The 27848-nt window shown below is 47.2% G+C and overlaps 1 protein-coding gene across 1 annotated transcript in view; it reads left to right on the forward strand.

The window, feature by feature from the left end:
• The window catches only part of STKLD1 (serine/threonine kinase like domain containing 1), a 595840-nt gene that overhangs the window by 491853 nt on the left and 76139 nt on the right, over positions 1-27848 (forward strand). The window contains exon 17 of the mRNA XM_069609351.1: positions 24672-24812. Coding sequence (XP_069465452.1) covers positions 24672-24812 — 141 coding nt within the window. The remainder of the gene's footprint in view (positions 1-24671; positions 24813-27848) is intronic.

Here is a 27848-nt window from a genome sequence, read left to right on the forward strand (position 1 = left end):
CAATAATGACAAGTTCGGCACCCTCTGCCTTGGAAATGGGATTTACTCCCTTTATGAGTTCAGAACAATTGAGAACTATATCCTCAATTTTAGAAGAGGGTGATTTGTCTGAACAGGAAGACACATTTGAGTTACAGGGACCTGTAACCCCAGTTAGAGAGGAATTTTCCTCTGAAGAGCGCAGATTAAAGGATCTTCATGATTCTTTACATGAGGCAAGTGGGTTAGACACTTCCCCTGAGGTGGAGTTTGCTAAGCCAGACCCGGGGGAGCATGCTGAAACCCCCTACAGAGCCTTAATGGCCAGGATTACAGAGTTCATGGGGTGGTCTGCACCTTCACAATCTTTCCAACAAGATGACCTCACGGATATTCTTGACAAACGCCCACAAGAGGATCCTGTGGTGCCCTTTCATAAAGCTCTTCAGAGAAAGATCATGACAAACTGGGAAACCCCAGATGTAATACCAGCAGTAAATAAAAAAACTGTCTACAAAGTACAGGGTATCTTCCACAGACCCAGAGTTTTTGTCTAAACACCCATCCCCAGAAAGTCTGGTGGTACAAGCAGCATCCTCTACCGATGTCAAGACGGCTTATCCTACAGTCCCACAGGACAGGGACGATAAAAAATATGATGCTATGGCAAAGAAAGTCTTTTCAGCATGTAGCATGGCGTTAAAGTCTGTTAATGCTACTTGCACCCTTGCTAGGTTCAGCCATACACTTTGGGAGTGTGCTTTTACAGCGGCTGACTGCATCCCGGAGGGAGAAGAAAGGGATGCATTCCTGAATATTATACAGGACGGTAAAGACGATATGTGCGAATCCCTCCAGACGGGCATTGATTCGGCTGACAGTGTCAGCAGAGCAATGGCGGCAAGTACATCAACCAGGAGATTCGCTTGGTTGAGAAAGTCGGGTTTTGCCCCAGATGTGCAAGCCAGGCTCTTGAACATGCCATTCGATGGCTCTTCTTTGTTCGGGAAAAAGGCGGATGACAGTTTAGAGAAACTGCAAACTTCAAAAGCAGCAGCAAAATCCCTAGGAGCTGCAATCCGTCAGACTCCTTTTCGTCCCACAGGAACCTCTGGGAGGGGCAAGTCCTTTCGCTTCTATTCCGCATTCGGAAGAGGTAGAGGACGACCGGCTCAAAGGGGTCAAAGAAGAACTACCCGAGGTGGACGGGGTAGATATTCAAAAGCCGCAGCAACAGCAGGTGCCTCTTTACCATCGGCATCTGCATCAGCCGCCACAAAACCACTCTGAGGACTCCCCTCACAGGACACCTGTAGGAGGCAGGTTGACTCAACATCTGGCGGTATGGCAGGCTATCACGTCAGATGCTTGGGCATTGGAAACAGTTGCCCAAGGTTACTGCCTGCCTTTCCTACGTATACCTCAGAGTCATCCACCGGGGATCAGCTCTCAGAAAGCTCCAGATCCGCTCCTCTTGCAGGAAATTTTGGACCTGCTAGAGAAAGGTGCCATAGAACCGGTACCTGTAGCGGAGAGGAACAAGGGCTGGTACTCCCCTTACTTTCTCATTCCAAAGAAAGACGGAGGACTGAGACCCATCTTGGACTTGCGAGAATTGAACAAATTCCTCAGAAAAGACAAATTCAAGATGGTCACTCTTTCTCAGATCCTCCAGGCCCTTCAGTTCCAGGACTGGTTGGTATCTCTGGACCTTCAGGACGCTTATTTCCATGTGCCTATCCATCTCAAACACAGGAAATACCTGAGGTTCGCAATTGGCAACTCTCACTATCAATTTCGAGTGCTGCCATTTGGGCTGACCTCCGCCCCGAGGGTCTTCACCAAGTTAATGTTGGTAGTGGCTGCAAGTCTAAGGAGGGAAGGGATTCACGTCTACCCCTACCTGGACGATTGGTTGATCAGGGCTGTTTCTCCGGAACAAGCTCAGATCCAGCTAAATCACGTGTGCCACTTCCTTCACAGACTGGGCTTCTCCCTCAATTTAAAGAAGTCACAAATGATACCATCGCAGAGACTCCAGTTCATAGGAGCGATCCTGGATACTTCCCTGGGAAAAGCCTCGCCACCAGAGGTGAGGGCTCAAGATATTCTACAGATGGTTACCAAGTTCCAGCATGCCCAACGTCTCCCAGCCTTCGACTTTTTGAGGTTGCTAGGCCTCATGGCATCCTGCATTTTCCTAGTGCCAGAGGCTCGCCTGAGAATGAGATCCCTCCAGTGGGCACTGAGGACTCAGTGGTCACAATTCTCAGGGAGAATGACAGATCTTCTTCGGGTTTCCGCAGGGTGGCTCGAGACCTTCAGTGGTGGGCCTGTCAGGAGAACATTCTGAAAGGAGAACAGTTTTGGCAACCCTGGCCGGAGATAACAGTAGTCACGGATGCCTCACTCACGGGGTGGGGTGCCCACGCCAACGACTTGACCATCAGCGGTCGTTGGTCTCCATCGGAGTCCAGACTACACATCAACCTGTTAGAGCTGAGAGCCATCAGACTTGCGCTGAAGGCGTTCCTGCCAGCTGTACAAGGGAGGGACGTCCTGATAATGACGGACAACACGGTGGCCATGCATTACCTCAACAAAAGAGGAGGCGTAGGATCACTACCCCTGTGCAGAGAGGCAATGCAGCTCTGGTTTTGGGCAATCCAAGAAGGAATCTCTCTATCGGCAGTTCACCTAGCCGGAGAGAAGAACTTGACAGCGGACGCTCTGAGCAGGCAGAACACAGTCTCCCACGAGTGGGAGCTAGCGCAGGAAGTCCTTTAAGAGATCTTCGCCCTTTGGGGAACCCCTCAGGTAGATCTGTTCGCCACCAGCCTAAACAGGAAATGCGACCTGTTCTGCTCAAGGGAATTTCCCCCGAGAGGAGCTCTGGGAGACGCGTTCATAGTGGACTGGGAGTTTCCGCTTCTGTACGCGTTCCCACCGGTCCCTGTCATTCCTCAAATGATCAGGAGGTTGAGAAGATTCCGGCGAACCATGATCCTAATTGCCCCGGATTGGGCCAGGAGAACGTGGTACCCGGACCTTCTAGACTTATCCATCTGCCCTCCAATTCGACTTCCACTCAGAGAGAACCTACTCTCACAGAAGGGAGGTCAGGTTCTCCATCCAGACATCAAAACCCTCAACCTTCACGCTTGGCTTCTGAAAGGCTGAGGTACAAGGATTGGGACCTCCCTGATGATGTTATGGAGGTGTTGCTTTTGGCAAGGAGGCCAGCAACAAAGTCTTTATATTCTTGTTCGTTAAGATTCCTTACCCTTAAAACTGTTTTATTAATAGCACTTACATCTGCTAGAAGGGTGAGCGAATTACAAGCTCTTTCTTGTAAACCCCCTCATACAATCTTTCACAAAGACAAAGTTTTCTTGCAAGTGAAGCCTAATTTCCTCCCAAAGGTGGTTTCTGAATTCCATATCACTCAGAAGATTACCCTACCATCTTTCTATCCTCCTCCTCACCCGGGGAAAGAGGAAGAGAGGTTACACAGGCTAGACTCTAGGAGGGCTTTAAGTTTTTACATTAGTAGACTAGCCAGGATAAGACAGGCAGACCAGCTGTTTGTAGGTTACACAGGTCACAAGCTGGGGTTACCAATAACTAAGCAAACCATTTCCAGATGGATCATTCTAGCCATTCTGGAATGTTATAAACTGGCAGGGAAAGAGCCCCCTCAAAACCTTAGGGCTCATTCGACCAGAGGTATTGCAGCTTCATCGGCCCTCAAAAGAGGCGTGCCGGTTAAAGACATATGTGCGGCCGCTACATGGTCGTCTGTCCATACCTTTACACGTTTTTACAATCTGGATTCCTCCTCCAGTCAAGAGACTAGGTTTGGAAGGGCTGTACTGCATTCTATTCATCAATAGAAGACAGCGTGAAGTCAGTACTCCCTCCTCCAAATATAGAATACTGCTATGGGAGCCTATCTAAGATGAGGAATACGTCGGAGGACACAATCCCTTCGAAGAACAAGTTACTTCTTACCTTGTAACGTTCTTTCGACGGGATGTTCCTCCGACGTATTCCTCATCGACCCTCCCATCCATCCCCGCAGTTCTACTTCCCTTTTTGTTGCAGTTTACGCTCCTTCAGGGTGATTAGTTAGTCCAGAAAGTATTATTGTGGGCTACAAAACGGAACTGAACAACGGACGCTGCGCGCGGCCTTTATAGGCAGGAACATCCCGTCGAAAGAACGTTACAAGGTAAGAAGTAACTTGTTCTTCTGAAGGGGTTAACTAATGTCTATCCCCCGAGACCGTTCCAAGTTCCCTTATGGGACTTAAATTTAGTCTTAAATTTCCTGATGGGTACTCCTTTTGAACCACTCCACTCTTGTTTGTTAAGATTTCTCACCCTTAAAACTGTCTTATTAGAGGCTTTGACATCTGCCAGGAGGCTGAGCGAATTACAAGCCCTATCTTGTAAACCCCCTCATACAATTTTCCACAAAGACAAAGTTGGCCTGCAAGTGAAGCCTAATTTCCTCCTAAAGGTGGTTTCTGAATTCCATATCACTCAGAAGATAACCTTACCCTCATTCTATCCTCCTCCCCATCCAGGGAAAGAGGAAGAGAGGCTACATAGGCTGGATCCAAGTCGAGCCTTGTGTTTTTATATCAGCAGACTTGCTAGGATTAGGCAAGCAGACCAACTGTTCATAGGTTACACAGGGCACAAATTAGGATTGCCAATCGCAAAACAGACCATTACCAGATGGATAATCTTAGCCATTCTAGAATGTTACAAACCGGCAGGGAAAGAGCCCCCTCATACTCTTAGGGCTCATTCAACCGGGGGTATCGGAGCCTCTTCGGCCCTCCAAAGAGGGGTACCGATTCGAGACATATGTGCGGCTGCCACATGGTCGTCCGCATATACCTTTACAAAATTCTATAATCTGGATTCCTCCTCTAGCCAAGAGACTAGATTTGGCAAAGCTGTGTCATGATGCCTACCCCCGGGGATCCAGATCAAGTCCAGCAACCCCGGAAGCAGGCATCAAGTTATTCCAAGGAAGGCCAACAACCCCTGCTAGGGGCGAATTGGGTGCAGTCCTGGCATCTATGGCGCCAGGCTCATATGGAGAGTCAGTCCTGGCGCCATAGGCGCCAGGCTCATAGGTTAAAGCTTACCTGATGCAGACGTTGCTGCAAACTTATCTGATGCAGACCATGCTGCAAGAGCTCCAAGCCAAAAGAGGCTTGGAAGGGACTACTTTACCTAGGAACTATTTTTTACTCAGGTGGGGTCGAGGAGGAATACTTACCTGGGACTACTTTGGAGGCTATTTAAACCACGCCCGAAGAGCAGCACACGCTTCGCGTTATTCTGCATCCAGTAGCGTAACGCTCACCATGCCTGCAAGTCTGCATCCAGTCTTCTGCCACGCCCGCCTCGAGTCTGGAGCTCCTAGAAAGAGGGAGAAAGAAGGAGAAAAGTTTAGAACAAGAGCAATACCCTTGATCCTTACCTGAATTCCCGATCCACCGCGCCTTCGAGCTGGAAGAAAGAAGTTATTCAATGCGCGTCGCCTTGCCTGCTGGAGCACCGCGCTGAACTCACCGGCCTTCGCAGCATCTTCACTATCCACTGCATCCGTCTGCATGTTCCCGCCGCACTCCGGCACCTAAGGGGAACACAAGAACAGCAAGGTGAGCCAAGGGAATAAACAGAGGCAATATTAGTTACCCCCCATAGACTTACCTGATTTTACCACCGGGGGTACTATTCCTCTTCACGGGTCGGTGCAGCCTCCACCGCATCTTCGCCGCACCCCGGCCCCTAAAGGGAACAAAAGGACAGCAAGGTGAAACAAGGGACAAACAAGGGGAATCCTTCTCACCACAATAGACTTACCTAATTTTACCGCCGGAGGCATTATTCCCCGAGACTTCATAATTTCTCTCAGCACCTGAATAAGGGAGAAAGCCACAGGTTACATACTGACATTATTTTATCGAACTGTGTTGGATAATACAAATCCTTATCTGAATGTTACCGGTTGCCACAAGGAACTCTTCGCTAGGGTCAAGCTGCAACCTGCAAGGAATCGGACAAGAGTGAAAGTCAGACATTTGAACTCTTACGAACTATATACCTACGCGTCTCGCTGGAAATCTCAGCGTCAATATTGTTCTGGAACTCACCAATTTGTTCGAACCAGTGAAGAAACAGGTTATCTACGCGCCCCTGCGCTCAATGCAGGATGGAGAGCTCATCTTTCCAAACCATCAGGTGAGACTATAAGAGGGGACATTAAAGGTGATCAGTGGGGAGAACAGCGGGGGTGGGGGTTAACACTCAACTCCACGGGTGGTTAATTCCCTTTCTCCATTTGCAGAAGACTACTCCTACGGGCCAAGCAAACAAAGCTAGGTGGGCCAGTCCAGTCAGTCATCTCGGCACTACTTGTCACATTGGTGGAGACCGCAGCTGTCCAGTTCAGATCGACGCCCCTGTGGGAGCCAGGTGAGCGTAACAGAACGCGAAGCCTACCCACAAATTCCCACCCGGGCGTTATGGATACCTCAGAAACTGACCAATTGGCCCAATTACTAGGGGGAACTGAGGGCTGAAGTACATTCCACCCATCAAGAAAACAATGCTCTTAGGAGAGAACTGATTTTGTCAAAGAAGCGAACTGATGACCTTGCTAGGCAACTACTGCAAAGCCAGGCTGGACAAACACCCCTACCAGGACTCGGGGGAAATCCAGCTCCTGTGTCATCGAGTAACCCTTTGCAAATAAACCTACCAGGAACTATTCCATTAGCTCCGCCCGAACGCTTTGTCGGGGACCCCAAAAGGTTCGCCGTGTTTATGAACCAATGCCGGTTGCACTTTTTATGCAGACCTGGAGCCTTCCCAAACGATCAAGCCAAGGTAGCCTTTGTATTGTCATATCTCAGCGGCAGTGCAGCTGATTGGTCAATTCCACTAGTTAATCAGGGTGACCCAATTCTTCGGGATTTTCAGGGCTTTCAAATGAGCATGGAAAGACTATTTGCCCGGCACTCCTAAGGACAGGCCCTGGATAACAAACTTTTGTCCCTACTACAGGGTAACCAGGACCTTCTATCCTACATCGCAACCTTTAATAGATTGATAGTGGAAACTGGATGGCCCGAGGTAAAACGAATCACGTTATTTCATCGAGGGCTTCGAGGAGAACTCAAGTATGTCTTGGCTCAAGTTGTGAACCCACCTCAAGACTGCGCTGAATATATAGACTTAGTGGTCCAGTTAGATCACAGACTTCAGAACAGAAAGGCTGATCGAGCCAAGTTTGAGAATCGGGTGTTGGTCAAAACCCACGCTAACCCCAAAGGAGCTGATGCTTCAGAACCCATGCAAATCGGAGGGGTTAATATGCAATTGTGTCTATATTGCGGAACTTCTGGGTATTTTCTACGGGATTGCCCTGTAAAACCACCCAAGAAGGTGGTAGGAGCTGCTAATAAAAGCCATATGGAGTCAGACTCGGGAAACGACCACGCCCCACAAGCGTAGAGGTCCGCTTGCCGAGCTTGAAGAAGGATACTCAGACCTCGCATTTCATCATACCAATGGTCCTTGTAGATCCAAGGCAGCCATCACGTATGCACGCATTAAGGGCATACATTGATAGCGGGCCATAGGAAACTATGTGGACTACGAATTGGCTTCCAGGATGAACCTACCTCTCTGCCGAAAGACCACCTCAGATGTCATTACCACAGTCGATGGAACTGAAATTGCCTCTGGGCCTGTAACTCATTCCACCGCAGAGATGACACTATTGGGTCAGGATGGGCATCGGGAGACTATTGTGTTTGATCTAATCAAAGCCCCACAGTTCCAAATAATACTGGCGATACCTTGGTTGGAAACACATAATCCTTGTATTGATTGGCGAGAGAAGAGAATAACCTTCCCGGATTGTGCACAAACCTGTTACCCAAAGAAAAACTTGAACGCAGGCCTGGCCACAGTCACCACATCAGTCGTGCAATTACCCCCAGAATATCAAGAATTCCAGGATGTCTTCCAAAAAGAACAGGCAAACACCTTACCACCTCACAGATCGTATGATTGTCAAATCGATCTCATACCCGGTGCACAACCCCCTTGTAGCAGGATCTACGCCCTTACGGAACCTGAGAACCTTCACCTACGGCAATACCTAGACCAGAACCTTGCTAATAGCTTCATTCACCCATCCAAGTCCCCTCCATCTTCAGCTTTGTTCTTCAAGCCCGAAAAGGAAGGTGACCTCACAACGTGCATAGACTACCGCATATTGAACCAGATCACTGTTAAAAACCGATACCCATTGCTTCTGATCCCCGAACTACTAGACCAAGTAAAGGACGCTTGCATATACACTAAGTTGGATCTCCAGAGGGCATACCATCTGGTACGTGTGAAAGAGGGCGACGAATGGAAGACTGCTTTTCGCACTAAGAATGGGTTATTCGAATACCAGGTGATGCCCTTCGGGTTGTGCAGTGCACCAGCAGCCTTCCAATATTTTATGAACGATGTCCTTCGTGAACTTATTGACGTTTGTGTTGTCGTATATATCGATGATATTCTAGTGTACTCCTCTTCAGAATCTGACCATGTGAAGCACGTCCGAGCAGTCCTTGAGAAATTGCGCCAGCACAAACTATATGCAAAACTGGAAAAATGGGTTTTTCAAGCCACGGAAGTTGAATTCCTTGGGTTTATCCTGAGTCCAAAAGGAGTTTGAATGGACTCACGAAAGGTGGACGCAATTCTTAAGTGGCCATCACCAAGTTCAGTTAAAGGAGTACAAAGCATGCTCGGCTTTGCCAATTTCTACCGCAGATTCATCCCAGATTTCTCACATGTTGTACATCCCATCACAGCACTCTTGCTAAAAAACAAACGCTTTATGTGGACTGAAGAAGCTGAAAATGCCTTCCAAGAGCTGAAAGCGAAATTCACGTCTGCACCTGTACTAAAGCACCCACGCCCTGAACTTCCATACATAGTGGAAACTGATGCATCCAGTTTAGCCATGGGAGCTGTCCTGTCCCAAAAGGACCCTGAAACTGGCCAGCTTCACTCAGTAGCATTTTGGTCCACAAAGTTCTCGGCACCCGAGTTAAACTATGCGGTTACCGACAAGGAGTTATTAGCCATTAAATCCGCCTTCAAGGCTTGGCGGCACTATCTTCTCTGTGCCAGGCATACCATTACTGTGATCACCGATCACCGGAACTTGCAGTATTTAAAGAGAGCCAAGGCCCAATCGTCACGCCAACTCCGATGGGCATTGTTCTTTGCCGAGTTCGATTTCGCGATAACCTATCGACCAGGTTGCAAGAATAGTAAAGCAGATGACTTATCCCGAATAGGGATGGGAGAGGCAGAAGTGAACCCAGAACCAGTACCTATAATTTCCAAACAAAGGATTCTTGGCATGACTACTCTACAGACACTAGAGGACATTCAGGTAAAGATCCAGCAACTCTTTGATCCTACAGCCCTGCAGGACTGGGTAAAGAAAGGCCCGGACTACTCTGTCACCAATGACCTGCCTTATTACCAAGCGCGGCTATTTCTGCGACACAAGGAACTACAAGAGCTAGTCATTTCTCATTATCATGACACCCTAATGGAGGGGCACCCAGGTATCGCAAAGACTGAAGCTAAAATTAAGAGACAATTCTGGTGGCCCATCTGGCGAAAGGATATTAAATCATTTGTAATGTCTTGTGGCATTTGCGCCCAGAACAAAAGTCAGAAGAGAAAACCAGCTGGACTCTTACAACCTTTAGACATTCCGCCTACTCCATGGCACACCTTATCGTTAGACTTTATTACTGATCTACCTCCATGCAATGGATTTAACACCATTCTAGTTATTGTGGATCTTTTTTCCAAGATGGCCCACTTTATTCCTTTAAAGGGATTACCTTCAGCTTCAATCCTGGCCAATGAATTCCTCGAAAACATTGTTCGCATACACGGATTTCCGTCCGTATTGGTCTCTGGCCGGGGCAGTCAATTCATTTCACATTTTTGGAAGAAATGTTGTCAATTGACGCATATCGATGTGAGGTTATCGACCAGTCACCACCCCCAAACCGATGCTCAAACGGAGAGGACCAACCAGACTCTCGAACAATACCTGCGTTATATGTTACATCAGACTGAGTAATTGGAAAGACATTCTTTGGATCGCCGAATGTGCATACAATAATTCAGTACATTCTGGAACTGGACAAAGCCCCTTTTATACCTTATATGGGCACCATCCTCGAACCTCAGACCTTGACTCACCCCAACACTTAGAAATGCCTGCAGTGGACCATCTGCACGCTACGATTATACAAGCCTTCAAGGAAGTAACTGTACATTTAAAACAAGCGAAAGAAAAATACAAGAAAAATGCTGATCGGCATAGAAGTGATACTCCACAATACCAGATAGGGGACCAAGTATGGTTGGCCACAGAACACATACCTCTAAAGGGAACACGGACCTTTAACCCCAGATATTTGGGACCTTATTCTATCAATGCCATTATCAACCCAGTGGCCGTCAAGTCGGACTTACCCGCTAATATGCAAATTCACCCCGTCTTTCATGTGATCATTTTTGAAGCCAGTGCAACCAGGGACAAGACTAACCAAGCCACCAGACCCCATCCTTAGACAGGGAACCCGAATTTGAGGTTAAGAACATCCTGGACTCCAAGCTGGTGAAGTCAAAGCTTTTTTATTTAATCGACTGGAAAGGTTACGGACCACAAGAAAGGTCATGGGAACCTAGTGACCACGTTCATGCACCCCGATTGGTGAAAAAATTCCACCAAAATTTCCCAGACAAACCAAAACCACGGGGAAGAACGACTTTAGGAGGGGCCTTGGGGGGGGGGGGGGGGAGTGCTGTCATGATGCCTACCCCCTGGGATCCAGATCAAGTCCAGCAACCCCGGAAGCAGGCATCAAGTTATTCCAAGCAAGCCCAACAACCCCTGCTAGGGGCTATTTGGGTGCAGTCCTGGCGTCTATGGCGCCAGGCTCATAGATTAGAACTTACCTGATGCAGACCATGCTGCAAGCGCTCCAAGCCAAAAGAGGCTTGGAAGGGACTACTTTACCTAGGGACTATTTTTTACTCAGGTGGGGTCGAGGAGGAATACTTACCTGGGACTACTTTGGAGGCTATTTAAACGACGCCCGAAGAGCAGCACACGCTTCGCGTTATTCTGCATCCAGCAGCGTAATGCTCATCGTGCAAGTCTGCATCCAGTCTTCTGCCACGCCCGCCTCGAGTGTGGAGCTCCTAGAAAGAGGGAGAAAGAAGGAGAAAAAGTTAGAACAAGAGCAATACCTTTGATCCTTACCTGAATTCTCGATCCACCGCGCCTTCGAGCTGGAAGAAAGAAGTTATGTTATGCACGTCGCCTCACCAGCTGCAGCGCCGCGCTGAACTCACCGGCCTTCGCAGCATCTTCACTATCCACCGCATCCTTCTGCATGTTCCCGCCGCACTCCGGCACCTAAGGGGAACACAGGAACAGCAAGGTGAGCCAAGGGAATAAACGGAGGCAATATTAGTTACCCCCCCCCATAGACTTACCTGATTTTACCGCCGGGGGTACTATTCCTCTTCACGGGTCGGCGCAGCCTGCACCGCATCTTCGCCGCACCCCGGCCCCTAAGGGGAACAAAAGGACAGCAAGGTGAAACAAGGGACAAACAAGGGAAACCTTCTCACCACAATAGACTTACCTAATTTTACAGCCGGAGGCATTATTCCCCGAGACTTCATAATTTCTCTCAGCACCTGAATAAGGGAGAAAGCCACAGGTTACATACTGACATTATTTTATCGAACAGTGTTGGATAATACAAATCCTTACCTGAATGTAACCGGTTCCCATGAGTAACTCTTCGCTAGGGTCAAGCTGCAACCTGCAAGGAATCGGACAAGAGTGAAAGTCAGACATTTGAACTCTTACGAACTATATACTTACGGCGTATCGCCAGAAATCTCAGAGTCAATATTGTTCTGGAACTCACCAATTCCTTCGAACCAGTGAAGCAACTGGTTATCTACGCGCCCCTGCGCTCAATGCAGGATGGAGAGCTCATCTTTCCAAACCATCAGGTGAGACTATAAGAGGGGACATTAAAGGTGATCAGTGGGGAGAACAGCGGGGGGTGGGGGTTAACACTGAACTCCATGGGTGGTTAATTCCCTTTCTCCATTTGCAGAAGAATACTCCTACGGGCCAAGCAAACAAAGCTAGGTGGGCCAGTCTAGTCTGTCATCTCGGCACTACGCGTCACATTGGTGGAGACCGCAGCTGTCCAGTTCAGATCGACGCCACTGTGGGAGCAAGGTGAGCGTAACACTGTGTTACACTCTGTTCACTCTTAAAGGGGAATATGAAAATTTTACTCCCACCTCCGTTTACACACCACTGCTATGGGAGTCTATCAAGATAAGGAATACGTCGGAGGACACAATCCCTTCGAAGAACAAGTTACTTCTTACCTGGTAACGTTCTTTCGATGGGATGTTCCTCCGACGTATTCCTTATCTCCCCTCCCATCCATCCCCTCAGTAAAACTTCCCTTGTGGTTGCAGCTTACGCTCCTTCAAGGTCAATAACCAATTCATGCACAGCTAATTTCAAGCTTCAAAACGGAACTGAGCAACGGACGCTGTGTGAGTCTATTTATACGCATTATGACGTCGGCGCCGATACGGAGGCTGTCGAGGGACATCAACTCGAGGGACGTCGACGCGCAGCGCCCTCTACTGAAACAATGTTCTGAGGCCAGCAAGCTGGAAGTGAATCTATCAAGATAAGGAATACGTCGGAGGAACATCCCATCGAAAGAACGTTACCAGGTAAGAAGTAACTTGTTGATCTAAAATAGAGTTTCTTATGGATTGCTTATTCATATGCATATCACTTCAAGTGCACACTTGAAGTGATATGCGTGATTGCGGCCGTGAGACTCTTAGGTATGTTGTTCCATTAATACAGCACCCGGGCCGAGCCACGAGATGCACGACATGGCCCGGGTGCTGCATTAATGGAACAACAGCACCCGGGCCGTGTGTCTCGTGGCTCGGCCCAGGTGTTAATGGAACATGCCTGAGAGTCTGACGGCCGCAATCACGCATATCACTTCAAGCGCACACTTGAAGTGATATGCGTGATTGCGGCCGTCAGACTCTCAGGCATATTGTTCCATTAATGCAGCACCCGGGCTGTGTTTCTCGTGGCTCTGCCCGGGGGCTGTATTAATGGAACAACATGCCTAAGAGCACCTGGGCCGTGCGCGGCGCTGCTTGTTGCATCTTCTATCTAATTTGATCTAACAAATGTATAAATAGTCGCCCCAACTCCCAAAGCCCCCAAACACAGTACAGTACACTGTACTTTTACTTACCTGAACCTGATGGTGCATGCATGTGCATCCACACTCACTCGTCGCTCGCTCCTGTTTTCGTAATGGCAGGGGCTGACAACAACGCCAGGCAGCCAGCCAGCCCCAAGCTATCAGTACGCACGTGCACATAGCCTAAGGGACACGGCGCACGTGCGCCCATGAGCCTGGCTGGTGCCAGCGCCACCGGGGCCCTGGGGGGGGAAGTGAAAAAGCAAGAAACAAATGTTGCTAATTGCACATTTACTAGTTAATTGCTGCTGCCCTGAGGGCAAAGGCCAGCCTGAAGCAGTGCTCACTGCTCGCTCCTAATACAGATAACACGTCAAAATCAGGACTCAGAGCACCGCCGCACGGCACCCCCTAGAGGCTGACGGACACAGACCGGCCCTGCAGGGGAGGATCCCAGGTCGAGGACCCTATCAATATATGAGCTCTTTTGTTGAGAAGCCTGAAAGCAAAGGAGAAGCCAGGGGAAGGGAGTCATTCCCCCTGGCAGTGTTGAACTGTGAAGCCCAGATACCAGGAGAAGGGTGTCCTTCTCCAGGGGACCAGTGGGAGTCATTCCCCCTGGCGGTGTTGAACTGTGAAGCCCAGATACCAGGAGGAGGGTGTCCTTCTCCAGGGGACCAGTGGGAGTCATTCCCCCTGGCGGTGTTGAACTGTGAAGCCCAGATACCAGGAGGAGAGGGTGTCCTTCTCCAGGGGACCAGTGGGAGTCATTCCCCCTGGTGATGTTGAACTGTGAAGCTGCGATACCACGAGAAGGGTGTCCTTCTCCTGGGGATCAGGGGAAGGGAGACATTCCCCCTGGCTGTGTTGAATTAAGATACCAGTAGAAGGGAGTTATTCTCCTGGTAGCCAAAATTATAAAGACTTGCTGAGGCAGAGTGCAAGGATATAGGCAGTTTCGCTGCTGCGAAGAAGTGCTTGAACCTTACCTTTTTGTGTGCTGGAGAACAGTTGTGAACTGGGGAAGGGAGCCATTCCCCTAAGAAAAACTTGAAAGTGTACATTTATTGCCAGCCCAGGAGAAGGAAGGCCTTCTTCTGGACCAATAACATTTGCTTTATTTCTAGTTTAAGTTCAAGTGTAAGGGAGAGAAGTAAGGTTTTGACACAGGATGGTGGAAATTCTGACAACACCCTTCGTATTTTAGTTGAGGCAGGGAATCCCCTCTTAGAGATAGGGAAAGTTAGATTTTCTCTTTATTTTCTCAAACAAATAAATACAATCATCATGCCACCTGTGTATCAGTATCCTCCTTCTGCACCCATCATTCAAAGTTTGTTCAGATTAGAAACACATAAACCACAATCAAAACATTACAACAACATATAAAATCCATCACATATAAGCATTACAATACAAATTAAAATGATCTGAACAATTAAATAACAGCAACAGATACAAATGTACAGATTAAAATTGAGCGTTCAATAAGTGCTTCCTTCTGATCCTTGATTTTCTTAAAAGTTCCAAACACCCCCATGCCACAGCAGTGGATCCAGCAGATAATAAAAAGAGCACAGCCGGATGGCATTGGTTAAAGTTAGCTTTCCTCAATAATGGGAGAATGGTCTTTTTTCTAATATCATGGTAAAATTGACAAAATAACATAAAATGCAACACATCTTCTTTTCCTGCACTACTGCCAGGGCAAACCGGGTCATGCTCAAGACCTGGCCAGTTCTTTTTGGCGTCTCTAAGCCACAGAAGATTAAAACAGGCTCTTGTCAGTGCCCATCGATCAGAATTTTTGTTGCTGTGCAGCAAGTACGGTTGGATTACATCTAATTGTGTAATTAGTACATGTTTCCAGTTAGAGGTTACTAGAAGCCCAGATGTTTTGCATTTGTCCAAAATTAATGTGCGGAACATACTCTTGTACTTGTTGCTGTCAGCTAGTGTATAGTGGAACAGCGGGACATTGCAAGCATGGTGTGTTCATCTCTAATATGCACTCTGAGATGAAGTTCAGCCAAGAGATCCTGCGCCAAAATAATACTATGGGTGAGAGTGGCTGTTTGACCAGATAGATGGCCAGTGTAGTAGGGGTGCCATGTGCCAGTCATCACCAATATGGTTAATGCCCAATTCTTTATGGACATGAAATTCGGTGCAGAGCACGGGAGACCCAGCAATTTCTTAAAGAAATTATTTTCAATTGTCTCATTACTTGTTATTTTCTTATTGCCCCACAGAGCTGCACCATAGTTAGTTGCAGCTTTCGTTTGTGCGTTGTAAACCTCAAGAATGAGGTTGATTGGCTGGCCTTGACACATATTCAAAAAGCGATTAATACCACCCAGTGACTGTTTCATTTTGACGCTCTGTCTCTGAATGTGAGATAGCCCCCTTGAATCCTCAGTGAAGCAAATATCCAAATAATCAAATTTAGATACTCTTGGGATAATAGCACTGTTGCTTAACATATTGTGCATTTTGATGTTCTTGCGCTCCCCTCGATAGCAAGCCATTACTGCCGATTTGGTGGTGTTAACTGCTAATTTCAGATCAGACATAAAAGTTGTATAGGCATCTATTCATTTCTGCAGCGCTTTCGGGGTTTGGGCCATTAAAACCATGTTGTCAGCATATGCCAGTACGGGCAGGGGTTTCGTGCCCACCCTTGGGTAATCAGCTTTTGAGTCCACCAGGGCCCCATATAGCCCATTGATGTACAGTGCAAATAATATTGGGGCTACAACACATCCATGACATACTCCAAAGGCTACCTCAAAATAATTCGTACACTGCCCCTGTTCCCCAAATCTTACACAAGTTCAAGTATCCTCATGGATAATTTGCAGTATTTTGATCAACTCAACTGGGCAGCCCATGGACCCAAGCACTTGTCACTATAGGACCCTACGCACTTTGTCAAAGACTGTGCTTAGGTCCATGAAGGCTAGATAAATAGATTTGCCCTTTAAAAAAATGGAAGACGCCCTAACTAGATATAGGTTGAGAGCTTATTCTCGGGTAACCAGTCCAGGATTGAAACCATATTGGGTTTTCAGAGAGGACTTGGCTGTGATGAATCCAATACTCAAGCTTTTGCAGAATTACATTACACATCTGAAGACCTTGAAAGGGGTATCTAGAATGGAAATGAGTCTGTATGCTAGGGGATTTTCAGGATCACCCTTTTAAAATATTGGATATATGTTTGCAGATTCCATGATTGTGGGAATACTCTCATTTGTAAAAAGGAGTTAAAGCATATAGTCAAAGGTGGAACCCACAAATCCGATACCCCCTTAAATAGGTCTGCAGGTAGCGCGTCTGGGCCAGGTGTGCGGTTTGGCACTTGTTGTTTAACTGCTAATTCCACCTCTTTAAGGTCAGACGTATGGTAGAGGTCTTATCACAGCCCTCATATCTTGCTACCTGCCCCTTAAAAAGAGATGAAAAATGGTTTGACCAAGCTCTGGCTGCCGCATGATTTTCTTTGTGTTTCCTCACCCGCCTATATGCAGGTGGTCTTGCAACAAAATTCCAAATGATTTAATGTCCCTGTTGGCAACTGCCAGGACCAATTGTTCCCACGCTTCTTCCTCCAATACATTTTTCCTAGTCTCCTCTTGTAAATCGCCCTAGCTTTGACAACATCACCCCTTGTGGTATTTTAAGACCTGCTTTTCCTGTGCCTGCTACATTTTGGGGGGTTTCCTGACTTTGCGGCCGAGTGGGCTTTTCTTGACGGCAGTGTTTTTGTTAATCCGTTTAGTTTTTGGCCCAGGAGAGGTTTGCATCCTGCCTGGCTTGAGGGAATAATCCCATTGCGTGGTGAAATGGGATTTTTCTTCAGGAGTGGTTTGCTCTGCGGTGCCACCCTTTCCTTGTGATTTCTGGGGATTAGAGGGCAATGAGAAGGTTCTGGATTGGAGGTTTTTTGAGATACAACTATTTACCTTTGTTGTGTTGGCTTTGGAGCTGGGAATGGACATCAATGTTATATCTAATCTAATGTAAGTATAGTGCCCTAGGGGGAAGGACCTTGTTTAATTTACTCTTTTCTGTTCCATTTCCTTATAAAAAAAATTATATAATATCTGCCATCATGGATCATACAATTGCAGAGAAGCAGATTTTTCCTGGTGTGGTGGCACTGACCGCCAAGGGCAGGATAAACTGTTACACTCCTACGATAACTGATCATCTCTTAGCACAACCTATTTTTATAAGGAGAGATTCTTCTTTTGATTTTTAGCCAAATCTTCAGCTAACCATTTTTGAGGGTTCTGTACATCCTTGTCTAAAGGAAGCCTGGGGCTTGACATTGTGGGTGATGAATGCATGCATGGTGCGATTGGTGATGTAGTTTCCCTTTAGGCATTTTAAGAATTCCTATGCCCTGTTATTTATTTTTGGACTTGGGGGGAGAGGGGGCAGTAGTGCCACTCTACAGCACATGCAGGCCCCCGCACACCCAAGGTCACACCTCTACACCTGACACCAGCTTCAAAGGTTCCAGTTCTTTCTCTCCTCTCAGTGGCAGTGGAGTAGGACTAGTCTGCACAGATCATTTGGCTCCATAGGACCACACAGCACCAGCATTTTCACTATATCATCTCCAGTTCCCAGGTCACTCTCTCTCGCCACCAGAACTTCCACATATGACGCATAGCAAATGATTTAAGTGACATAGATCTTGTGGCACCTATGTTTCATCAAGCTGAGGTCAAACATGCTTTTTGCAAGTCCTGTGTTCCTGGCACCCCATGCCCCTTCTGCTTTTTCTTTCACTCATCTACAGCAGTCCAACAAAAAAGCTTGACACACTACTCCCACCAATTGACTGGCCTCCACCTAGAACCTAGTACCGCACCTTAGATTCCATGTGCTCTTGACTGCCCTCTTTAATTCGAAGACATAGTGCAAGAAAGGAAAATTGTAAAAACCCCATCCCAAACTGTTCAAAACTACACAAGACATTGTATGCAGGAATTCCAGGGCTATGCACGCTTTGATGTGGTCTGCAGAAGGCCTCTGGTCTGCTAGTGTGCTTCATAAAGACTATTTTGAATGGATTGTGTCCTCCCACATATTCCTCATCTCAGATATATTTGTATCTTCAGCTTTGCTGCTTCGGAAAAAAAAATTCCCACCAGATGGAGCTGTGGTCGAGGTTGCGGCGCCGATGTCCCTCCAGGGCTGCCATAGTGCGTCAACGTCATCTGCAGTATAAAGGGCTCGAGCCACGTCCGTTGGCTTCAGTTCTCTTTTTCCAAAAGCTTTTGCTTCGTGTGTATCAAAACGGCGCTTCAGTAATCGAGATGTCTTCTTCATCTAACCCTTCTACCCCTAAAACTGGCTTAAACAAATGCCAAATTGTGGGAAGAAAATGTCAATTACCAACCCCTATCGAGTTTTGCCTCTGGTGCCTCGGCTCCGACCATCGAGTTGACGACTGTGGTTCCTGTCAAGCTATGACGGGTAAAGCTCTCAAGGAACGACGAGGTAAATTGGCGGTGGGGGAGGAATGTTCGAAAGCTTCAAAGAAAAATAAAGGCTCCGCGGAGTCTAGAGAAAAGTCTCGACATAAGTCGAAAAAATACAGATCGAGGAGTCGATCACGGAAAACTTCTTCTTCGAAGAAGGCAAGGAAAAGACGTCATCGATCTTCATCTACTACTTCTTCTTAATCTAATGAATCCGGTGAAGGGGTAATCACTTGTCCATCCAAACATGATTCCCCTAGAAAATGGGAGGCTTTTGGAGCCTCCATGATGCAAATCTTAGAGAATGCGGCCTCGACCCCCTCGAAGAAATCGCACGAAGACCATGCCCAGCTCATCATAAAGATGACAGAGGAAGGTCAGAGATGCTCTAAATCTGGCGAAAAATCGTCGAGGGTGTTGTTGAGAGAAACCGCTCCGATACCTCAGAAGAATAGCAAGACAGGCCTTTCGGTGCATAAACTGAAGGCGAACCCAGTCGAAATGACGTCAGGTTCCAAACCATCTTCCATACCTTTGTCAAAGGTTTCCTCCAAGCCTCTGCCGAAGGCTTACTCGACACAAGTGTTGAGGGTTCCTTCGACACCCTTGTCAAGGAAAACATGAATTCCGGCACCGGTGTCAACGCCATTGGCAAAACCAAGGTTGAATGCCTGCACAAACCACGAGAAATGTTTATACCCATATACCAAGAAAAGACTTTCAAGTCTATGGCCTCTATTTATGAGGAAGAACAATCCTCAGGGGAGGAGACTTCCCCTTTTGGGGTTAGTTATGGTACAAATTTGTTTCCTGAAGAACTAATTGACCCTCAATCTAAAATGTCTGACCTCTACGACTGTCTCCAAACAGCAAGTGGTATAGACACTTCCCCTGAATTGGAATTCGATAAGCCAGATCCAGCTGATCATGTCGACTCAGCTTATAGAAATATATTGAATAGATTGGTGGAGTTCATGGGGTGGAACAGGAGTTCACCCAGTTACAAACAAGACGATATGACGGACATTCTGAGTCAGGGGCCTAGAAATGATTTCCACACTGTACTTCAGAGGTTATGGCTGCATGGGAACCCCCAGAATCGGGACTGGTGGTCAACAAGAATTTTGCAAGAAAATATAGATCTTCATCCTCTGATCCTGATTATTTATCTAAGCATCCTTCGCCTGAAAGCTTAGTGGTCCAGACAGCCACATCCACCATACAATCGGCATACCCTTCTATTCCCCCAGATAGGGATGATAAATAAATTGATGCCTGGGCTCGCAAGATTTTTTCTTTGGGCAGTATGGCCTTAAAATCAACAAATGTGACTTGCACCCTAGCAAGATTCACATACACCCTGTGGGATTGTATTTCTGGGGCGGCTGAACACTTTCCTGAGGGCAAGGAATGTGATGGTTTCATGGCGATTGTTAAAGATGGAAAGGAGGCTATGGGGGAATGCCTCCAGTCAGGACTGGACACTACTGACAGCATCACTAGGTCCATGGCTTCTAGCACAGTGCTACACAGGTTTGCGTGGCTGAGAAAGTCAGGTTTTGCACCAGATGTGCAGGCCAGACTACTCAATATGCCATTTGACGGCGTGAGGTTGTTCGGCAGCAAGGGGGATGAAAGTTTGGAGAAGCTGAAGACCTCTAAGGCGGTGGCTAAGTCTCTTAGCGCCTCCATAAAACAACCTCAACAACACTCCTACTCAGGCTCATCTTCCTGGAGGAGTCGTCTTTGATTCTACTCCTCATTTGTAAGAGGAAGAGGACAGGCTAGTCAAAGAGGACAGCAAAGAAAAATTCCTTGTGGTGGACGATGAAAAAGTGCTAGATCAGCCCAAGCAGCGGCAACTGTGCCCTCAGCCGCTGCTGCAGCCGCCTCTAAGCCACGCTGAGGCCTTGACCCACAAGACCCCAGTGGGAGGCAGGATATCTCAGCATCTGAACGAATGGTGGGGCATTACTTCAGATGCTTGGGCACTGGAAACAGGAGCCCAGGGTTACTGCCTTCCTTTTCAACAAAGGCCTCAGGACCATCCACCGGGAACCAACTCTGCCAAAATTCCAGACCCGCTCCTTGTGCAGGAGATCTTAACCCTGCTAAAGAAAGGGGCAATAGAAAATGTACCGGTGGCGGAGAGGGACAAGGGTTGGTATTCCCCTTACTTTCTCATCTCAAAGAAGGACGGAGGACTGAGACCCATCTTCGATTTAAGAAACTTGAACAAGTTCCTCAGGTAGGACAAGTTCAAGATGGTTACCCTTTCTCAGATCCTTCTGGCTCTACAGCTCCAAGACTGGTTGGTATCATTGGACCTTCAGGAAGCTTACTTTCATGTGCCAATCCATCTCAAGCACAGGAAGTACCTGAGGTTCCCGGTTGGCAGTTCTCACTATCAGTTTTGAGTTCTGCCATTCAGGCTGACCTCCGCCCCGAGGGTCTTCACCAAACTAATGGCAGTAGTGGCAGCGAGTCTCGGGAGAGAGGGGATTCAAGTCTACCCTTACCTGGACGATTGGTTAATCGGGGCACGTTCACCCGAACAGGCCCAGGAACATCTGACCATGACCTGCTTCTTCTTAAACAGACTGGGCTTCTCCCTCAATTACAAGAAGTCTCAAATGATACCACTCCAAAAGCTCCAATTCATCGGAGCAGTCCTGGATACTTCCTCAGGGAAAGCCTCACCTCCCGAGGTGAGAGCCCTACACATTCTGCAGATGGTGACAAAGTTCCAGAATGCCCAGCATCTGCCGGCCTTCAATTTTATGAGGCTGCTCGGCCTCATGGCATCCTGCATTTTTCAATGGGCCCTCAGGACTCAATAGTCCCAAACTTCAGGGGATATGTCAGATCTTCTGCAAGTTCTGTCCAGAGTGGTTCAAGACCTTCTATGGTGGGCTTGCAAGGACAGTATCCTCAAGGGAATATCTTTTTGGCAACGGTTGCCAGAGGGAACGGTAGTGATGGACGCCTCACTCACAAGGGGGGGCTCAAACCAGCGATCCGACAAGACAATCAGCGGTCGTTGGTCTCCATCGGAGTCCAAACTACACATCAACCTGTTGGAGCTGAGGGTAATCAGACTAGTGCTGAAGGCCTTTCTGCCCTCTGTACGGGGAAAGAATGTCCTGATAATGATGGACAACTCAGTGGCCATGTACTACCTCAACAAGAGAGGAGGTGTAGGGTCACTTCCACTGTGAAGAGAGGCAATAAAGCTCTTGTTCTGGGCAATACAAGAAGGAATCTCTCTGTGGGCGGTTCACCTAGCCGGAGAGAAGAATACGGCGGTGGACGCTCTGAGCAGGCAGAGCACAGTCTCCCACAAGTGGGAACTAGCGCAGGAAGTCCTTCAAGAGATCTTCACCCTTTGGGGAACCCCTCAAGTGGATCTGTTCGCGACCTGTGTCAACCGGAAGTGCGATCAGTACTGCTCAAGGGAATTTCCTCCAAGAGGAGCCCTAGGAGACGCGTTTGTAGGGACTGGGAATTTCCACTTCTGTACGCGTTTCCTCCAGTCCCTGTCATTCCTCACGTGATCAGGAGGCTCAGAAAGTTCAGGAAAACCATGATCCTAATTGCCCCGGATTGGGCCAGGAGGACATGGTACCTTGACCTTCTGGACATGTCTATCTGCCCTCCAATATGTCTTCCACAAAGAGAGGATCACCTCTCGCAAGAGGAAGGCCAAGTTCTCCATCCAGAGGTCAAGACACTCAGCCTTCACGCATGGTTTCTGAAAGGCTGAGATATAAAGATTGGGAACTCTTGGATGACCTAATGGAGAATTTGCTTTCGTCCAGAAGGCCAGCAACAAAATCCTTGTACCTGTGTCGTTGGAACAAGTTCAGTAACTGGTGCAAGGACAAGAATGTGGATCCATTCCTATGTAGTACACCTATGGGTCTTTCCTTCCTATTACATTTAGCCAATCTGGGGCTCCAGGTTGGCACAATAAAAGGATACCTGGCAGCGCTTTCTATTTTTAAGCGCTCCTCGGAAGAGGTGTCTTACTTCAAAATTCCATTGGTTGTGCAGTTTCTAAAGGGTCTCAATAACATGTATCCTCCAATCCCATTTCAAGTCCCTGTTTGGGATCTAAATTTAGTTTTAAAATTCTTAACATGCATTCCTTTTAAGCCTTTGCATTCTTGTCCGCTAAGGCTTCTCACTTTAAAGACAAACCTTCTGGTGGCAATTACATCAGCCCGCAGGTTGAGTGAGTTACAGGCTCTCTTGTAAGCCTCCTCACACCATCTTTCATAAAGACAAGGTTATACTTAAAGTCAAACCCTCATTTTTACCTAAAATAGTCTGACTTTCATCTGTATCAGAAGATCACTTTGCCTTCTTTCTATCCTCCCCCCCACTCCCCTCCCATGCAAGTAAGGAGGAAGAAAGACTACACAGGCTGGACCCAAGAAGGGCTCTCAGCTTTTATATCTCTAGACTGGCAACATTTCGGCAGTGACCGACTTTTTGTTGGATATACTGGCCACAAATTGGGCTTAGCAGTAACAAAACAGACATTATCCAGAAGGATAATTTTTGCAATTGGCGAATGCTACAGGTTAGCTGGAAAAGAACTTCTAGATGGACTAAGGGCCCACTCAACTAGGGGCATGAAATCTTCGAGGGGTGTCCCGGTGAAGGATATTTGTGCAGCAGCCACCTGGTCGTTGATGCACATCTTTGTGAAACACTACTCTCTAGATTCCACCTCATCACAAGTAGGTCTTTTTGCTAAGGCCGTTCTACATACGATCCATGATTAGGATTCACCAGTACTCCCTCCTCCAAATGTATACTGCTTTGGGAGTCTATCTAAGATAAGGAATACGTGGGAGGACACAATCCATTCGAAGAACAAGTTACTTACCAACTGTAATGTTTTCTTTAGATTGGATGTTCCTCCCACGTATTCCTCATCGACCCTCCCAGCCTACTCCGCCGTACAGTTTACGTCATTTACACTCCGGATTCCACTGAGCTTGCAGTCTCGATGTACGCCTGATCAATTCCTCAGCTGAGAATATCGAAAAAACAGAACTGAAGCCAACGGGAGTGGCTCGAGCCCTTTATACTGCGGATGACATTGACGCTCTATGGCAACCCTCGAGGGTCATCGACGCCCGCGACCTTGAGCACAGCGCCCTCTCGTGGGAAAAATGTTTTCCGAAGCAGCAAAGCTGAAGATACGAATATATCTAAGATGAGGAATATGTGGGACGAATATCCAATCGAAAGAAGGTTACAGTTGGTAAGTAACTTGTTCTTCTATGGATCTCATAATTTTGAATGGAATATACGAACGTAACAGAAGGTTAGGACTCATTGTAATGATGGCTGTACTCCTAGTCTTAAGACCACTCCATTGATGAAAACCCACCTTTCCACCCATACGGAGATCACACGACTAGTCAACTGCTAAGGACACATTGGGCTATGTATACATAGGCTGTATGTAAAGCTTGCCAGCCAGGTACATTGTTAGCCTCACTAAATGTTCTGAGAAGGTGTTGCTGCCCTGGTGAGGCCACTTACTTTGAGGTACAGACTAGGGTTCTTCCTTGATTCACCGTGAGCTCACACTGGCTGCGGCTCGACTGTATGAGCAGTACTTGAATTATTGATAGGGGATTGTGGTCAAGTACATTTAAAGAAACATATAGAATAGCGTAAAACTCTAGATTGTAGGACCCGAGTGGCACTGTTCGGTCTACGGAACGGTGATCTGGAAGTTGGGGAATGCTAAATCTTTTGTGTGAATTTTCTTCCAGAGGTGGCTGCATTTATATTCCTCATCCCCAAAGCAGAGTACAGCGGCATCAGCATCATCAAAGAGTGCTACCAGCTCCATTCTGAAGACCCGGAGGTGGTGGAGTACATCACGCTGCTGATCTCAGAACTGACCGAGTATGGTAAGGAGGGGCGGGGGGCTATTTATAACTAATTGTATAACAAAGAATGCTACAGCCAGACTTTGGCCTGCTGCTGTTTCAGGTTCAAAACTCGACAGAAAAAATTAAGGCTGACCTTAAAATCATGTTCTTGGTGCAAAAGTTGTTTTAATGATAAGTAAATAATTGTTACAGTTCTGTGTAGCTGCAAAATGAGACAGCTGTTGGAAATGTGAGTCTATTTTCATGTAATAAATACACCGTAAAGCAAACCTCTTAATTATACTTTGTTAGACTTCCGTAGTATCAATTGTCTGTAAATCATTTTATTTTTAATGTGTTTAGTTAAAAAACTTTGAACATCATTCATATATAATAATCACTTAGAAAATACAGCCTGTACAATTCCATATAAAATACATCTAAATTCATAAACATTCTTAAAACTATAATCACTTGACCACATCTGTTCCTAATACATTTACAATAAAATTAAATCTGATCCGATCTGTGGCCAACCCTTTGAAGGCATTGATCATTTCCTAAACCAGTCGGTCATTTCCCCATCCAAGTACCATTCATGTTTGTCACTTCTCACGATGTTGCTTTTTGTAACTTGTTATATTTTGACTTAATCCAAACAAGGTCATATTCATATGGGAATTAATCACCATTAAGCATAATCTCGAGAATGCCAATGTCTTTATATAGTCTTGATCATGGGTGCACTCTCCCAAGTGAATCATGTACAGCCCAAGCACGCTACACCTCGTCATAACATGTCTGTTAGATTCCAAGACATGCCTGATTTTACATCGCCTGAACACTCTCTCTTCATGAGGGACCCCCAAAACCCCAAGTGTGTGTAATTGGTTCAGTCACATCAACAAAATTCAATGCTGGCAGGGGCAGGGGACTAGACATTTTTGTAGACATAAATATGTCGTTTGACACCCCAGATAATCTTTATACGTTTTTAACTTGGTATTGAGTAGGGCAAAATCGGAAATCAAAATATTCTTTTAAAAATACTATCCTTAAATTCAAGCTAAGTTAAACTGGAATATGTTAGAAACAGAAAATTGAGTTGGGAGTGAAAACAGCCCAAAGACAGGAATGGAGAGTTGGGATGAAAAAGGAATTTGAAGTAAAGGAGTAGGCGGGAAGGACAGTTAGAGCAACTGCATGGAAAAACTAACTGTGTCAAAGCCCCTGTCTTATTCTGGCAAGATCTAGTAGGGTGACAAAGTGGGCCAGGGACCTCAGTGAGAAAGTGAATGATATCCCTTAGGGTGGTAAGGAGAGGATCCCCCTGATCACCTTTACCTAGCCCTGTCACTGGGCAGGTGACAGTGACCTGCTGAGCAAAAGTGTTACTGGTCTTTCAGGGGTCTTGCCGGAGACATAGGATCCCATGCAGGGCAATGCACCTCCTCCCCTACCAGATTCTTAAAGATAAAGGCTCTGACCTTACCTGCAAACAGCCTCACAACTCTCAAACACTGAACACTTACTTCAGATCCAGCTGCAGTCAACAAAGTGCGCACATAGACTCACTGAGTGAAGAAATCCAAGATGGTGGCCGGGTGCCGCAGAAAATGTCGAGCAAAAAAACGAACGGCCAAAAATGCCAAATTCAGCATTGAAAAAAAACGTAATACCATTTTGTCGATCAAGGAGAGCGGGGGTTGTGGGAGTGTCCCCCACAGTCATGATTACGGGCCTGGATTCTACTTTCAGACCCTTTTCATGTTTAATTCATGGTGGCAGGTGGGGAAGGCAGCAGGAGTGGTATGGGTGAGGGCTTGGACAATCAGAAGCTTGTCACCAGAGAAACCTTGCCATCCAGTCATATTCAAGAGAACTTCCTGTTTCCTCCAACATGGATCTGTGGGTGCCAGCTCAAAGTGAGCAACGCGGTCTAGTCTCTGAGCCTGGCTGCCTATATAAGCCACGCCCAGAGACCAACACGCACTTCGTGTGAATTCTGTATCACACGCTTACCCGGAATCCTTGTGCTCCCTAGAATTTACCAGTTACTTCGTTTGGTCCCCACGATCGTCGGCATCTGGAAAGAAGAGGGAACAAGAGAATAGCAGCTGTCTTCTGCACCAGAGTTATACTCACCCGCGACCTGTTGCTCCTGCGGCATTCCGGCACCTGGAAAGGAAGACTAGAGCATAGGAATAACAGTAGGCTCTGCATTAGGATATTGCTACTCTCACGGCCACCAGCAGCAACTCACCTCTGGTGTGCGGTCTTCGTCCCGAGCCACTTCTGGTCCACTCGCCGGCTCCTCCAGCCGTCCAGCATCATAGTGACTCCCGGAACGATCCTGTATATAAGACAAAAGGTACAATTAGAAGTTTTTCACTCACCGTATGCTCTCCGCATCCAGACTCATACGAACCACGCTGCAACTCCAGCATAATTAACCCAGTGAGGCAACTGGGTTTTTTGGGTTAACAATACTTACCTGGCAACTGAACTTACCTGCAAGGCCGGTACCTGAATCCAGTGAGTTAACTGGTTTCCAGAACTTATCCTCGGCACAAGAAATCCAGTGCAGCAACTGCTCCCAGTGACATTAATCTGAAGCAGAAGTCATCCCAGGACATTAGTCGCTCTTAGCGACCCTGACGCAACGACGCCTACAGGTACTACTGCGCCCCTGCAAGAGCAGGATGGAGAGCCTACCATATTGAACAGAGAGGTGAGCCACGGCCTAGTTAGGGGTGACTAAAAACTTTGAGATTGAGGGGCAGGGAAGGGGCGGTTGGGGGCTATCTTTCCACTCCATCATCCTAACCTATCACTCTTTCAACAGATAATCCTTCTAACGGTATTGGGCAGAGTAGGAATTGGGGGAAGTTCCGGAGGACTCCATCGCTCCTGCAGAGATTCAGGTAAGCATGACAGAACACAAAGCCATCCTAAAACCACTCCGCCTGAGCGATGGAGACCTCGGAGGTAGATCAGCTGTCACATCTATTTGGAGAATTAAGGGCAGAAGTACATGCAGCTCGTTCTGAGACAAATGTCTTGAGGCGCAAACTA

The sequence above is a fragment of the Ambystoma mexicanum genome, chromosome 8 (assembly GCF_040938575.1).
Source record: "Ambystoma mexicanum isolate Mex_15411 chromosome 8, UKY_AmexF1_1, whole genome shotgun sequence".
Taxonomy (NCBI): Eukaryota; Metazoa; Chordata; class Amphibia; order Caudata; family Ambystomatidae; genus Ambystoma; species Ambystoma mexicanum.